The following is a 17,739-nucleotide window of genomic DNA, read 5'->3' as shown; positions in this document are numbered from 1 at the left end:
TGAGAAATGATTTATGTATGTTGTGTTGTCAATGGTAAGAGAAACAATTAAGACCCTGCAATTGTGTGTAAATGAGGCAAAAAGTCAGATCAACAACCTGGGACTTGGTCACAATTTTTGTGATGCCATATGGCAGCAGGGTTTACCACTAGACAATACATTATGCTTCCAATATCTTCCCAGGCGGTAGTACCTCCCTGATTGGTAGCTGCCTACTACCTGGGGAGGGGGGCAACTATTCAGGCCTGTAGGACAGACCCTAGTCCACAGCTGGATGATGTCCTCCTGTTGTATGTAAAAATTCCTTGGCCACTCAAATATCCCATCTCACTTTTCAGCCATCCTCTTGTGACTGTAACTTGTATTAAAACCATAAGTACTGTATATATTAAGGCTTACTGTTTGCAGAAGAAAAAAAAAATCAGTCCTGAAATAAACTACGGTATACAGTATAGAATTTCCTGTAAATTTTACATCATTATACCGTACTGTATATTTCTTGATGCTACGAGGTACAGTATTCAAAGGCTTAGGTTTGAAAAGATTAATAAAGCACTTTTCACTGCTCATTAAAGACGACTCAAACATTTTTCTGTAATCATTTATTTTTTCATAATTAGTTCTATTTTCTGTACTGTATTTAAATCTATTTTCTGCAATCAGTTCAAGTCTACAACAACAATTTTCCATTCTGTGAATACTGATTTACCATATACATCTTGTTAACTAATACCTAACAAGCATGGTCAGTGTTACTTTTACTAATGCCTAATATCATTCAATATGTACATGTTTGCATTTTTTTTTGGCCGAGTACAGTAAAGGCTATGGAATATACTGCAGTAAAAAAAATGCTCTACCATGGTGCAATACTATATTCTGGTTAAGTTAACACAGCTTAATGGTTTTTACTCAGTCATATCATGGCACTCACTGTGCTTGTGTGTTGTGAGCGCCGTGGCGTGACTGAGTGAAAACTGTTAAATACCACTGATGGATAACACGAAGCAAAGCACACAAACACAACCCACAAAGCACAACACAACAAACACAATGAGCACTATGGCATGATTGGATGAAAACTGTTAAACACCACTGATGGGTCACGTGATAACTGATAATTCAGCATCATGTCACATTAGGCTACATTTATGCAAAATATTAGGTTCCTAACTGATGTAGTTTTTCTACAATTACAGTAAAAGTAGTGCCTCAACATATAATTTTATTGCCTGCCTGTACTTCAAAGGTCAATCCCCTCAAAAAAAAAAAAAAAAATTGTGACCAGCAGCGATGAGGAAAACTATTGTTTTCAGTTTCCCAATCAAGAAATTCTTTCTAAGTATTGGACATTCATAAATCTTCAACTTGAATTTTTCTCTAGTAATTCAGTAAACTTTTTAAATCTGGCACTTAATTAACCATTATTTTCACTCAAAATAAATTCATTTTGAAGAAGTCATAATAAAGAGACTGTAATTGGCAAGCTGCAGAAAGCTCCAGCATATCAACTGTTTGCTCATGTGGTAATGGTACCATCACTCTTTCTCTAGCCTTGGTGAGATCTCATTCTATTTCCTTAATTTTTTATATACAGGCAGACCTCTTATAACAGAACCTTGTGTAACTTATTTTCACTTAACAGACATTATGGATGTGAACATGTACTGTAAGTGATATGGAGAGCATCAGACAGGTGTCAATTAGCTTAGTTCCTCTATCATTAAATCAACACTATGTGTCTGACAAAATTAACTGGGAAGTACTGATTAAATTTTTTTTCATGTTATTTATAAGAAGTTACAACACCTGCTGAGACATTACCATTACCCAGGGAAGGTGTTTTGTAGTATTTATAGTATAAGAACCAACACTGCTACGAACTCATCCCTATAGGCATCATGTTTTATGAAATTTTTAACAGAACACTGTTCTGTAATCGCTTTATAGACACTCCTCAAGAACATATCTTGTCCGTTACAAGAGGTCTGCCTCTATACATTTTTACATACTGAATATAAATACCATTATGTATTAAAAGTTAGTTTTATAGAAAAGAAAGCTTAGTACAGTACATTAACAGGGTATCAAAACCGATCAATTTAGTAACTCCATACTCTCAAAAGATTGACATTGTTTGAGAATCTGGTATGGTCTCGATTCACCCTTCAAAGGGCAAAATAGCCCCGAGGTATTTTATTCTGGCTAATGCCAGATGATTTTATTCAGCCGAGTAAAACCCCTGCCTCTTAAAGGAATGAAGTGTTTCCCATACATCAATATTTTAAAATCTATTGTGAATTTCACAATATTAGTTTTCATAAAAAACAAAACTCAAATTAAAATTTTTATTAGAAAACAAAAATCATATATAAACCAGTGACTTAAATAATCATAAAATTAATCTCGACTAACTATTATATTCACAATGGAGTAGATACTGTACAAAAATGCTATGCTCATATATAAGTTTTCTTAACCCAAAATTACAAAAATTAAATATAACTTCATACTATGGTGAGTGGTATCCTCCAAGGAAAGGTAAGGAGTAACATATTAAATTCAGAACCATTGAATAACATATCAATTCTACTAATACTGTAAGGGAAACACAACCATTTAAGCTTAAAAAATATCCCATTGATTAAACTTAAAAATAAACATATTGAAATGCTCTACTGATAAATTCAAGCACAGTGGCCTTATTCATTACCAGCTGCCAAAGACATTACTTCACACACATGCACTCTGAGGTAAGAATGTGTTGATTTGGTAGCAGTAGCAAGTTCATCCTTTCCAATCTGCGACTGATATAAAAGTGATAATTTCAATCAAAAAAGGAATTAAGTGTTTAACAGCACATAAGATCTATCAAGACAATGCTCAATAGAAACACTGCAGTACTGAATTTCATGGCTAATGTTTAACTTCCCACGAGTAATTCCCTCTTGCAACACCAGTGAAATACAGTGCTCCCAACGTATCTTTGTTTATAGTGAAATGAGGCAATAGATCTCTGGATGAATGTCATAGTGCTCACAAAATCCAATCAAGTGGCACTCGGTCCACTGGCTCTCTCCGATCATCATGACCTCATTTATTAGTTTGGGACAGAGCTGCTTCACCATCCTCACTAATGCCACCTGCTACCTAAGGTTCTTGTTCACTTGTTGCTGCTTGACACCACAATGCATGAAGCCTACACGACCTCACACAAAGGGCTAGAAAACCAACCCCTTTCCAATCACTAAAACCTAACAATGATTCATAGACAACTTGTATGTTAACTCTACGTTTCTTCTCCTATTTGTACTGAAAGCTTTTGTTAATACCCCACTCTCCAATGTCACTATATACAGTTTATAATAAATATACAGTGTATAATTTGTCAAATTTGGAATTCTTTTAATATATCGTCAATTATTACTCCTACACATACAGGCAATATTCTGTATAGAGAAAAATAGATATTAATATCCGTTGTGGTCAACTGCCATTGGTAACCTGAAATCTTCTGTACTATTAGTCATTTCATAAAAAATGACTTCTCACCACTGGACTGTCCAAATTGATAAAGGTTGGTTGTTTTATCCTTCTTCGGTAGCTTAGGATTGCAGCCATACTGTTTACATCACAAGAGTCCAAACATCATAGAAGTCACTGTAAATGTAACACACATTTAGCTTCTGAGTCAATTCAGTTTTTAGCATTTGACTGTAATTTAACAGCATAATTGCAGTTCAATTAGTTATAATAAGCACATTGAAGATACTATACATCTAGACTCTTAAAGTATCTGAATAATCCCAGGGATTGGACCTATGAATTATTACTTAATTATCAATACATAATGAGGTTAGATTTTTCTCTAAATAGAGCACTGCAGAGATAAGTGTGCAACAGCTGAGTGGCTTTAGTGCTTGACTCTGTTCTGAAGGTCACTGGTTTGCAATCGAGGCACAGGGCACCCCCAATCCACCCAGGTGTGAATGGGTACCAAAATTTAAGTTGAAGTGAAGGGCAATACCGTACAGTGTCTCCTTGTGCATCATAAAAAGGCTTTGTGTTGTATTCACTGTACTGGTGGAAGTTTTTTAATATAGAACACTACTGTATACCATTATGTAGAGAAATTTTGGGGTGAAAACTTTAATGAACTTAGTTTTACACAAAGAAAATCCACTAGCCTGCTTGTGATGTGAAGTTTAGAAAGTCCATTACAAAATTAGTTTTCATAATTCATTTACTAAGACTATGATACATGAAGCCAATTCATTTCTTTTATTTAGATTAATATTATTATAATCAAGTAACTTTAATATGTTTTCAAACTTGCACATATATTTTATGTAATGTGTTGAAATGTGCAGCTCTGAATGATACGTGGACAGATTAGTCCTTTCACTGGATACCATTCTTCTTACAGCACTAGAACAATATCCACCAGTCTCACACACATCCACAGTACAGCAACTATGATCCTCATATATAGAAAATGTAACAGTTTCATGATTGGTGAATTATACCTTTGTAGTTCTTGTTAAATTAAGGATCATAACAACACTGAGAGAAGACATCACTCTCAAAACTTAACTTTACCAATGTACAGTACAGTAGTAACATACAATAAATATGCACAGACAAGGTAAAGATAGACTTACTGTAAGTCACTGAAAACATCTAAAAATCATTACTAGCGAGTAGTGCCACAAAGTGGACTTCATTAAATATATTCTCTCAATTAGCTACCAAAGCATTCTCAAACTCTCAATGATATGTTATACAAGCAAGCTATTTTTTTATTTAGCCATCAATAAATGCATATACTGTAAAAAAAAACACACCATGAAAACAAATGGTTCCCACTATATTTCATTATACTGTATTATATGTGGTTAATGTATCATTTCTAACTGGCTCATAGCCTCTTAGGTAGCTGGGAGGAGTCAACACAAATTTACAAAAAGGACACTGAATCAGTTACTTTAAATATCTTCAAACTACTGCAGTAATAACAAAACTTATTTTGAAAATTGGCCATGAAGAAGAAAATCTTAAGAGATAGCCTTTACACAATGAAGGCTTGAATACAGTATATACTGTACATGCATTACAAGCTTGTGTTGGTATGGAAGAAAGGGAGGGATGAGAGTAGACATGACTCTTTAACACTTGTTTGCATAGATGTCAACCCTCCCAGTTTGACTAAAACATGTTTGGAGGTTTAACTTAAGAAAAAGTGAGAGAAACTTATTTTGATCTTTAAATTGAAGTTTCAAGTTCAAATATCTGTAAAAAAATCCAGAATAAGTATCATTCACTTCCTCTTATTAGTGTAGAACAGCAGTTAACAGTGTACTGTAGGATAGCATCACCAAAAAATATAAATGTGATGCAGCATTTACCATTAGTGAGATTATGCAAGGTACACTCTACTGTTTTATACACTCCTGCACTTATAGGAAAAACAAAACAAAAACATTCCTTTAATACATTAGTTTCCAATACACCCATCCGATATTAAGATACTGAAATATAAATACATATTCGGTACTATTCAAAACAAGTGTTGTGTTTAACATAGGCATATAGTGTACAACCTCACCATAGCTTACACAGTACACACACACTAATATTCCCCCCTACAGCACATTATTCTTCAGTTTTATCATTCCAGTGTGTTTGTGTATTTTTACATTTATTATGAAAGCAAAAATTATAAATGGAATTTGTGATTTGTTACAATTATGTTGGAAAAACTGCCCAGTTCACCTTTAATTTTCCCATTAAAGGAATGGAAATGCCCTTCCGAAAGTTTATTTTGAAACAATGTTTTTCTTATAAATAAAGGAATAGCTGTGAACCCATGGAAAAATACACTTGTATAACACTTTCAAAAGTTTTGCTTATGGAGCATTAAAAATAAATTCCCAGTCTAAAATTCATAATAAATAACATACCAACCATTTCACTGTCTAAACACCTGGAAATGAAATTTAACTTCTAAGTTTCCTGGTATACAGACCAATGGTGTGGCTCCCTTTTGTGACAAATGTTGAAATTTAGCTACAGTCAGTCCCTTTTATTTGTCGTTTCGCATATTAATCGCTCATCAGTAGGAGAACAATTTTCCTTATGTCCCACATTTGATGTTTGGACTACTTGCCATGGAGCTATAATAAGTCAACATGTGCAATACTTCCACAGTACTGTATTATTATTTTGTGGTCCACAGGGGATTTTGTTTATAATGGGTCAAATTTTGTAAGTAAGAATGAAATACTGTACTACATTTACAATAATTTTGCATTTATTATACTGTACTGTATCTAGATGTAAAGAAGTGCAGTGTATCTGAGACTTTGGTGTTTTATCCTGCAACACCTGTTAGTGATACCATGGGCCTAAACCATGTCATGAATAAAGAGTGAGCCTGAGCATAAGAGGAAAAGAATAAGTAGAGCATTAAGAGTTAAAGTTAGAAATTTATAAAGAACCGAAAGAGAGAGAGAGAGAGAAATAGTGTGTGTGTTTTTGTGTGTTTTGTTTTCCTTTTATTTACATTTGTTACTTAATTTAAATTTGGGTACAGTACAATAAATTATGCACAGCATATAGCTGCAATGACTTTAGAGCATAAACCAGCCCTATTACATTACTTATGACAAAAACTCCCCCTTTTCGTTGCACGAGTGATGGTAAGTGATGAATTGGAAAGTAACTCTCCTCATTCCATTATATGTTATGGGGAAAATTCCACGCTGTTTGTCATTCATTCCCATTTTTTAGGAAGCAGCCCCGACAAATAACAAGGACCGACTAAAGGCATCAAAATTACATGTTCTATACAACATCTGATATTCCCCGATTGTTACTCAATCCATAACTTCAATAAAATTAAGTACTATACAGTACATTAAAGAAGGATGAAATTCTTAACACAAAATTACTGTACAGGTATATTTACTGTGTGTGTGCATGAGTGCAGCCTTTCTGTATCTTTTTTTTTCAAATAATGAACATCAAAATGAAGAGTGAATGATAACTTCTTCCTTGTCAATAAATTAATCATTTCAGAAATGTATAGACCAGAAACATCTAACAAGTTTCATTAAAAAATAGTTACAATGATATCCCCGTTAGCCTGAATAATTGGAACAGTGGTCTTCTGGTAATGAGACGACTTTCTCGTTCCCAGAAAATATCGCACATTCCGGAGTTTTTCCTGGTACAGGTACTGGCAAAAATGATTCTGAGATTCTATATTATGCATCTCGGGCAGACAGACACTATCACACATCCCCAGAATCTTTCTCGTTGTTGTGGAAAGTTTTCCGAGTCTAAACTAAGCATTTAATGCCGCACGGACAAAAACCCTCCCACCATTGCATTTAGGCCATGGGTATGAGCAAAAATATTTGGAGCCCAGCAAGTAAAAGATAGACGACTCACATGATCTAAACTCATTAGTCTCTCCTTCCTCTGTAGCAATGTGCAAAAATATATACTTAATCAAATTTGAGTTAAACATGGAATTAATCTCAACACGTTTATTACATCATAACACGGCATTACTTTATATACTTTTTTGTGTGTAGTGTATTTTTCTGTTTAAGTCTTTACATTGTTAAATAAGTGTGTACATTTGGACTGTATTACGAACACATAAGTTATCATTAAAATTTGGCTTAAAAAACTTCTTCAGCTATACTGTCTTAAAATTTTCATTGTCACATCTTTGGTAAGACTCGGCTGTTAAGATTAATAATCAAATTACACAAACAAAATTTTAAGTGTCATTTTGCTGTTTCTGAATCACTTTTACAGTATACAGTGGTCCCTCGGTTAACGAACATAATTCGTTCCAGAAGGTCGTTCGTTAACCTAAAATTTCGTTAACCGAAACCATTGTATCAATGGAATTTTGGGTAATTGGTTCCAGCTCACCGAAAATTACATACAAAGTAAAAATAAATGCAGTAAAGTACACTTACTTTGAGGTGTGTATGTAGAAGGCTCCTGGTTGATGATGATGATGGGCATTAGAAGTGGGGGTGGAGAAGGGAGAAGAGAAGGAAGCAGGGGTGGAAGAGAAATCACCCCATGCTTCATGCCGTCATTTCACCCATAAAATTTTAAGTTCACTAGTTGTGTAATTCAAGACTATTTTCTTTAAATCAACAATGCACTATATATTGTCAATATGTTAAATAAATTTCAGAATGACCAATAATTGTACTGTAAAAACATAAAAATAGTTTATGTTCAAGGGAGTCTCAAGCAAGATGTTACCTCTACTGACCAGAGATACAAACTGATGCCTGTCTGGTGAGTTGAGTGGTTGTTTGGCTCACTAAAAACTAGTTTCCTGTACTTCAATTATGTTAAATAATTGTTAAAATGACTAAAAATTTTAATATAAAACTTGGAAAATTATTGAATAGTACAACCTTCTTGATATTTACTCAAATGGGAATGAATTTAAGCCTTAGAACCGATTACTGTATTGGCGGACTAATATTCCAGCTGATGAGCAAGCGAAAACATGTTGAGAGGAATTCGTAAGGAATTCGTTAACCATATTTTTTTCGTTAACCGTAAGGTAATTCGTTAACCGAAATTTCGTGAACCGAGGCGTTCGTTAACTGAGGGACCACTGTAATAAAAAAAAGTAGAGAGAACAATATTACAAACAAAACAATTGCCCATTTGGCATTTCCTTAATCACGGAGATGGTTGAAGATGGCAAAACAGTCAGCAAGAACAAGCAATTGACAAAATTTTGCTGGCTAGAAGATATGTAATATGAAGAGATCAAGATACTGTACCATCTGACTCCTTTATAAAGCATGCACTGAGGCCTCATCAATCTAGTACTTTACAGTATTCACAATTTGATATTTTTTGTTTAGTTCACATACAATTTCATGTTACTTTTGCAGCCATTCCTCTGTATGAAAGGAATTCTTTTGAGAGGAATGGCTGCAAGAGTAACATGAAATTATATATACAGTACTGTACAAACAATATCTTTGTCAGCCGGAATCCCTCAAACCCAGAACACTCTTAGAGCTGGAATTGAAATTTTCTCAGAAAATCGTTTCCAAATCCGGACTTTTCGGAAAAATATAGCTATGGGAATGATTTTCTGAGGGGCACATTTTCTGGAAAATTCCGAGAAAATTTTCCCGATACCCGAAAAATTCCGGGGATGGAGGATATTTTTCCTGGTTCGAGTGATGATGTAATGTGCAATTTCTGGAACCCGAGAAATTTTTTCCATTACCCGGAAAATTCTGGAGATGCAGGATTTTTTCCGGCTTTGAGAGAGTCGTCTCGTTACCCTGAAATCTCTCATTCTTGGAAGTGCTCTGCACCAAATATTCAAGCTAATGGATATATATATGTTGCAGTCAAACCGTGTAATCAGGTATTTCATGAAATGACTGAAGAATTTCTGTCAATTAACGAAATGAATGTTTCATGCAGGTCAGAACCAGATTAGGTTAGATTAGCTTAGGTTTGAAGTTAAGTTTAGGTCTGATTAGGTTAGGTGAGAATAGATTCGGTTAGGTCCTAACCTAGCCAAATTGAGTGAAACATTCAATTAGAAATTTAGAAAAAAGCAGTTTCAGTTTCACTTACGTAATAATATTTCATCAGCCTTACTTATGACTGCATAAATCCTACAGATCAGCAAACTCTTCAGATTTTAAACATTTATATTACTTACATCTACTGGGATATGTAAATTTCTTTCAGAATGTTTTGACCTCATCAGCTCCTTGCGGAAATATCGAACAGTTTTCTCAATGCCTGTCTGTAGTGACACCTGCAAACAAAATGAAATAAATATAATACCAATACACACACCAATGAAGAGTGCTTAATATCATATTATAAATGCCATATATACATATGAGACTTAGGTGTTTCAGAGTACTATAGTATTTCCAAGCTAACCTGCCCTCTTCTATACTAATAGCAGATTGGTTCATAGAAAATTGAAACTAGATGTGTTCACAATTGGTAAGCAGACCCGTTATTATCTAAAATAATGTTAAACATCCAAATTATCAAAATTCAAATGATTTCAAGGCATTAACACTTCAGAGAAGATGTTAGAAAATTTTAAATACTCATTATAAAAGGTTGATACAAATACGCGCTTATACGTACACACGCAGTCCGGGGAAGGTAAAACGCTCAGGGAACCAATCAGCTATTTTTAGCTATAGATGAGGGACGTGGCCTACGGGCCAGGTTAGCGTGGAAAGGGTATAGTGACACATCAAATAAGAGAAGCAGAGATGGATAACTTGAGAGGCATTACAGATGTTTGGAGGAGGTAACTCAGACTTAACAGGTAACATATCAACCACCTGTCTGTTCTCAAAATTACCCAACCCAGACCTAATATTAAACACAAAGGAGTGCATAATAAACTCTCAAAGCGAACATTATTCTGTGTGCCCCCTAACCAACGCATACAAAATGGATGTTTTCTGACATTCCATTTTATATCATAATATATGCTCTTGAAATCCTTGGGCCATGCAACTGGAAAAGAACCACCATGAGACACATTGAGCTACAGTAGGCACTTCTTAGCAAAGACATAACTGCTCTCTGCTTTACATATATCCTCTCTCTATGGCCTCATATTATGAATATGGTTATAAGGGAAGAGTATGGCTATGTGTAGGTTAATTCCATATCTGCTGATCAGGGATTAGTTTGTTCTGAAACCCTAGACTAGGCTGGCTGGAAAACAAAGGTTCCTCAGGATGATGACTACATTATAAAATGCAATATGGACTATGCAATACGGAATTAAAAAGATCCCTAACTGCCTCTACTTAAAACCATTTAAGATACTAGTGTACCAAAGGAACTACAGTAAAAAAAAAAAAGGCAAGACTTATTATCCTCAAGGATCATCTAAAAACAGGCACAAAACATCCTAAATTCTCTTTCCATCATCACACTGGTTTCATCAGCTATGATAAGCACAAAACTGGCAATTAGGCTGCAAAATTCTTCACTTTTTCTTCCCTGTGCACTGTTCCTAAGTACTGTATAACTGTTGGCCTATCTTCATTTAGTCATACACTGTCAATTGTTTTACAGACATTTTCCACACTTGCATAGGTTAGCCATGATTAACTGATGGAATCTCTCCAAGCTACAGAGTCACTTGCACCCTCTCAATTCAGTTTCTCATCAGAGATAACTTACAACCCTTCCCCATGTCCATCTTGCCCTACCACTAGCTCTCCTTGCCTTCGCATTTACTCATGCATCTTGTGATCCAATTGGTCTTCTTCATTCTTTCCACATGACCAAACCATCTCAACTTACATCTATGTAAGCCTTGCCATATTAGGCTAATGTAACTCACTACTGTAACTGTTAGTGGTGTCTACCAGTGTGCAAGAACATTCTAAATGATTACAATTATACTTATATGTAGGCTTAACACTTACTGAGGGCTCCCAACCAAGGACATGCTTGGCTCTTGTGATATCTGGCTTACGTCTCTGGGGATCATCTTCTACAGCATCTTTGTTAACAATGTGACTTTTGCCACCCACCATCTTGTGGATGATCATAGCAAATTCTGTAAAGAAAAACACCTGCAAGTTCTCAGAAGTTCTTGGATTTGTAAAAAAAAATTATTTTTGGTTTTCATCTCAATGTATTTGTGCAATCATTTCTTTATGATTAATATCTCAATAAATTTAATTTGATAAATATATCATCTTGACTTGACTTTTTTATGATCTCTTTAAAGTTGTCAGAAATAAAGCTAAATATATAAGCACCACTTTGCCAAGACTGTTGATACCAGTGTGTTATTGCCTTACCGAAGCTTGTGTAAGGTCTCTTCATGAGGAATACTGAAACTGTAAATAATGTACAATGAGAGACAAAAGTCGTGTCATGAAATTTGGTGAAACCATATGCCGAAGGGCTAAACTTTTGGTGAGCTCTGCCTTGTGGTGGGGGGGGCTCTCATAATGTTTCACGAGTTATATTTAATCTTAGGACAAAACCGTGACACGACTTTTGTCTTTGATTGTACATAATTCAGCACAAATTAGGTTCTTTGGGGGGAGTAAAACATTATATATTGTGGAGTTATATGTTTGAGTTGCAGGAACCTAACTGCCTATTTCCATACGTGGATGACTTTGCTTGTTTACAATTTGCAAAAGTTTGAGACATTTTCAGAGTGAATCATTACTATAACTTGTCAAACTATATTTCAGCGCAATTTTATTTTTTTCCAATCAATTTGATTGGAAAACAACATTCTGAAAAACTCCAAGACATGTTTTCTACATATGGGATTTGTCTTTAATTTATTTCAAATTTGTGGTCAAAACCCCCAAAGTAATCATCTATATTACCAAGAGAGTAAGTATAGTATATATAGTAGACTTGGAAGAAAACTTATGTCTATTACTTGTAAATGTTGGAGTGTTGATGTGTGGACCACTGTTTACAGTTGCTCACCAGGGCTAGATGATCTCACATTCAGTTGATCATATTAACTGCTGGAAAAATGGTGAACTGCTAAATTAAGTTAATTTTACAACAGAACAAGCTTACCTGTAATAGTATGTTCCTCAGGGTTGCCAAGGTTTACTGGGAGAGAATAATTTGAGTTTTGGAGTTTAATTAATCCATCTACCAAGTCACTCACATATTGGAATGACCTTGTTTGTTTTCCTGAGCCATATATCTGTGAAAATAATAACAAACATTATAATTTATTTCTAAAAAAGAAAAATAAGTCTACAGTAATTTATACTTACTGTATACTAATAGCATAACACAAAAAGCACATCAGAGACTGAATAGTGAAAACAGATAAAAAACAAACCTAAATGTACTATCGTGGACAAAAGTTCACTCCTTCCCAAACTGAAGCAGTATCGACCCGCACAGCACACCCGCACCAGATAACAATCAGGGTAAGTCAGTTCGGAGACTCATCATTCCAGTGTCTCAGTTTCACTACAGGGAGTGAACTTTTGTCCACGATAGTACAACATTTAGTGAAAAAAAAAAGTTCAATTGTTTTTCTATTTTCACCCAATTTATGAAAAAGAACATTACACTACCATGGTTGAAATAATAAACAGTATTCCTTCTCCAATGACCTGAAAAATATGCTTTTCATCGGTGTCATAGTTTCAACATCAAAGTTGCCTTTTGTCCATTGAATATGTCAAATAACTTACAGGTTCAGAATAAAATCACCATTTATGAAGAGATTCAACTTACTGTAATATCTTGACCAGTAAGAGCTTGCAGGATGAAGTTTGATACAACTCTTCCATCATTCATATGCATACGTGGACCATATGTGTTGAAGATACGTGCAACCCTCACTTCAACATTTTCCTGCCTGTGGTAAGAATATGCCAATGTCTCTGACACTCTTTTAGCTTCATCATAACAGGCACGGGGACCTGAAAATCATCAATCAATGAGAGAATGGTATAAAAAATTCCTGAATTAATATCTTTTACTAATAATTTTCAACTTATCATCTAAAATATCATTGCCCAAAACAGTTACATTAACAGTCATAGACTGAAAGGAAAAGACAAAAAGAAGCTTGGTGCACTAACAATAAACTAATAAAGTAGTACTGTAGACTGTAAAAGGAAGAACATTACAGTAGTTGTTGGATGTGTTACATTGAACAGTACTGCAAAGTACTGTACTACTATATGTTTCAGAAGTTATTATGTGGCAGGACTTAAGAGAAACACTGTTTGGTGTTTTATTGTCTGTCACTTTATACTGTACACCTGCAGGGTCTGAGAGAGCCATTTGAGTAAGTTCTCTTAAGGGAAACACTATTGTTTTTTCATTTATGACACTTGAAGAAAGTGTACCTGTGCACCCTCAACTCTCTGTCCAGGTAACCTCCACTGTCTCTGAGCCGAGGTTGCCAGTCTATTTATCTACAATTACCTTGAGTCCGTTTAACCTCGCTCACCCTATGATAGAGATACCAGCGAAGAGATTTCTTATTAATATAATAAATAATTATGTTATACATTTTATATGTGAGTATCTGTGGTGCATTTTATATAAACATAATTGTGCTGTTATACTGTAACTATAAAACAAAGTACAGGTATTCATAAGTCAGACTTATGAATACCCGCCGATACGAACGAGGTTAAACTTGAAATTTACATTATTTTATTTACCTGATGACATATTTTTCACTTTCATTTACTGTATTTTAGATGTGTACAAAGTCTTAGGCTATGGTATGGTGATATTTTAAACATTGTTCTGTAAGTACGGTATGCACATCGCATGTGTTCCGTCTTACGTACAAATCTAACCGTACAGTGGTCCCTCGGTTAACGAACGGTTCGATTAACGAAATTTTGGTAAACTAATTACCTCCCATAAGGATCTTCAATTCGGTTAACTAACAAAACTCCGATTACCGATATCCTTACGAACAACACATTTTGTTGTGAGCATTAGCTGATCAGCTGATGGGTTAGTCTACCAATTCAGTATTCTGTTCTAAGTTTACATTCGTTTCCAGTGGAGTAAATATCAAGAAAGTTGTGCTCTTTAATATTTTTGCATATTTTATATTAAAATTATTAGTCATCTTAAATTTTTTTTAACATATTGATAATATATGCAGTACAGGGAACTAGTTTTTTGTGCGCCCATCAGCCGCTTGACTCAGCCACCAGACGTCAGTTTGGCTTTGTTGACAGTGGAGTGAACATCGATTTTGTTGGCGTCTTGAATATTTTTGCATTTTTACATTAAAATTATTGGTCATTCTGAAATTTAGTTAACATATTGATAATATATAGCGCAGTGTAGTGTTGATTTAAATAAAATAATCTTGAATTACACCTAGTGAACTTAAAATTTTATCGGTGAAATTACTGAATCAAGCATGGGTCCCCTGAAAGGTTATTTCTCCTCCACCCCCACTTCTAATTCCATCATCAACCAGGAACCTTCTACATACAGTGGGGTATGCTATAACGAATCTAATTGGTTCTAGAACCTTGTTCGTTATAGCATTCGTTCGTTATAGGATTAATCCGTTCCAGGCCCCCAAATACAACCACTTAACACTGAAAAATATAATATAAAATTGAAAAAAATTGTAAAAAAGTGCATAAATACGCATCTAAACCCCTGAAATAAAGAATATAATTAATACTTGTAATAAAAAAACAATAAATTATTAAAAAAACAAAAGAAAAAAAAATTTTGTTGTAGGAGTTTCGTTCATTATAGCATTCTCAATTTTATAGGTAAAACCGTTCGTTATAGGAATATTCGTAATAGAATCCATTCGTTATAGCATACCCCACTGTACACACCTCAAAGTAAGTGTAATTTACTGCATTTTTTTTGTACTTTGCATATACTTTTCTGTGAGCTGGAACCAATTAGCCAATATCCCATTGAAACAATAGATTCGGTTAACAAAATTTTTGGTTAACGAAAGGTTCTGAAGTGGAGGCTTATGGGCGCTTTAGATGTCTGGCTGTAGTTATCACAGAACTTTATACTAGGCAGATGAAGGCAATAAAACACCACTTACCAATAGGATTGACATGACCCCAGTAAGACTCGGTCTGTGGATGCACCTCTGGATCACCGTATACTTCCGATGTGCTGGCAATCAACACCCGAGCACCCACACGTTTAGCTAGTCCTACAGAAAGAAGAAATTCTTGTATTCTTTCATCTCTATCCTTTAATGATTCATATTAACTTCTAATGACCATTAAGGAGCATCTAAGAACTTTAATAAGGAAATAATTAGGTACCTTTCACTGATTGTGCTAACCTGACTAGTTCTTTGTGTCTACAATAACGAGAAATAAATGTAATTCAGCTTTTTTAACTCCTTGTTGATTTAAAAACTGTTTTGTTAATTCATGGAAAATGTGGAACATTTGTATCCACTTACACTACATACACCTAAAATATTTAATAAATTTATTTATTCTTATCTTTGTTCTTTAACCTAACTTGAAAACTAAAATCAGGTTCCACAGGTCTGATGACCTGTTACGGATAGTGTGGATGCAGCACACTGAGGACTAAGCTATTGGTACACACATGGAGACTGAGTGGTCAATATTACACTCTATTGCCTTTCACTACCCCATCCACAAAGTTAAGTACCCAATCAGCAACTTGGTTAACTGGGGATACCCAATCAATGGCCAGCTACAGATCTTGAACCAGCGATTGCTGAGTCTGAGAGGTCCACCACTCAAGGAATTAAAGGTTTTCTGTACACATTTCATGTAGAATTGCCTTCATCCATGGAAACTGAGGACTTAACTGTACACATTTCAGGTATTGTATCCCTAAACATTGCTGAAAAATTGATGGCCTAGTTTTACACCTACAGCTCTTCAGAAAATTTAAAAGTTTTAATAAATCCAAACATATTTTAAGTCAAAAACCCAGAAGTTCCTGAAATGTAATTCATGGGGTAAATATAAATTTTAGTCTACAGTGATCCTTCAGAGAGAAAGCTTTGGGAACCCCTGCACTAATCCCTTTAAAAGTATATATTTTTTATAATAAAGGCCTTCACTCCAATAAGCACTACTCCTACCATAAAAAAAATTATGATAATAATTCCTATAAATCTCTCGAAAATCCATCCTCAAGAAACCCCCAAATATATAATGAGGGTCATTCAATAAGTAACGAGATAAATGAATATAACTGCAAAAGTAATGATTTATTATTAATCATCACACTTGTACCATCTTTCTACTAGTTTTTTATTCCTGTGGGGAAAAATTCTTTTGGCTGACTCAGTAACCAATTTCTCATTTCTTTCTTCACCTCTTCATTATTCAAAAAATTATTTCCATGTAAAGCTGTTTTGAGCGGACCAAACATGTCGTAGTCTGATGGTGTGAAATCTGGAATGTATGCAGGCGAGTCGGTTTTCCCAAATTTTTTAATCAATGTTCTGGTATAATGTGGGTGTTGAAACTTCGTCAGGTCATCCAGCACGATCTTCTTCCACAACAATTGTTCGACCATTCTTGAATTTTTCAACCCACTTGTAAAGGTTCGCCCAACTGATGCAATTGCTTCCATATTAAAGTGACATTCTGCAATGATTTTTGCTTGATCTTATCCCATCCGAATTTGAAAAAAATAACAGATCGTTGTTCTTCCAAGTACAAAATTCAAGTGGAACGTTCATCATTAATGCAACACTTACTTGAGACTAGTCGAATGAACTGACTAAACAAACATATGAAGATGTAGCTCATGCATTTGTAAACATGTCATAACATGGCTTCCCCCTCCCCTTTGTCATCTACATCAAAAAGTCCAGATACTTATTGAATGATCCTCGTATATTAATCATCATACATTACCTAAAACATTAATGGTTCCAACAGTATTGGTCTTGATGGTCTTGACTGGGTTGTACATATAATGTGGTGGGGATGCAGGACTGGCTAAGTGGTACACCTGATGAATAACAAGAGTAATTAAATAATACTGTACTATACCTGGAAAATATAGTACCAACTCATCATGACCAATGGGGGATTAAACAAGCCACTGGTTTCCTTTCCTTGTATTATAGAGTAAAATGGAGGGATAAAAGCTCTTTGACTTTCATACTTACAATGTACAGTAGGTATACAGTATACCTTTTGGGAAAATATGGCATGGGGA

At 34.7% G+C, this 17,739-nt stretch overlaps 1 protein-coding gene across 2 annotated transcripts in view; it reads right to left on the bottom strand.

The window, feature by feature from the left end:
* Nucleotides 1-2,334: 2,334 nt before the first annotated feature.
* LOC121857633 (UDP-glucuronic acid decarboxylase 1-like) overlaps nucleotides 2,335-17,739 on the bottom strand; it is a 30,420-nt gene continuing 15,015 nt past the window's right edge. For both annotated transcript variants that reach the window (XM_042353691.1, XM_042353692.1), the window contains exons 4-10: nucleotides 17,433-17,529; nucleotides 15,617-15,730; nucleotides 13,294-13,481; nucleotides 12,616-12,748; nucleotides 11,487-11,620; nucleotides 9,734-9,832; nucleotides 2,335-3,660 (exon numbers count right to left, since the gene is read on the bottom strand). In XM_042353691.1, the coding sequence (XP_042209625.1) occupies nucleotides 3,658-3,660; nucleotides 9,734-9,832; nucleotides 11,487-11,620; nucleotides 12,616-12,748; nucleotides 13,294-13,481; nucleotides 15,617-15,730; nucleotides 17,433-17,529 (768 nt within the window). In that variant the 3' untranslated portion in view covers nucleotides 2,335-3,657. The remainder of the gene's footprint in view (nucleotides 3,661-9,733; nucleotides 9,833-11,486; nucleotides 11,621-12,615; nucleotides 12,749-13,293; nucleotides 13,482-15,616; nucleotides 15,731-17,432; nucleotides 17,530-17,739) is intronic.

The sequence above is a fragment of the Homarus americanus genome, unplaced genomic scaffold (genome assembly GCF_018991925.1).
Source record: "Homarus americanus isolate GMGI-L3 unplaced genomic scaffold, GMGI_Hamer_2.0 scaffold16712, whole genome shotgun sequence".
In the NCBI taxonomy this organism is placed as follows: Eukaryota; Metazoa; Arthropoda; class Malacostraca; order Decapoda; family Nephropidae; genus Homarus; species Homarus americanus.
Note: the sequence above shows the minus strand (reverse complement) of the source record. Positions and strands in the feature narration are given on the sequence as shown.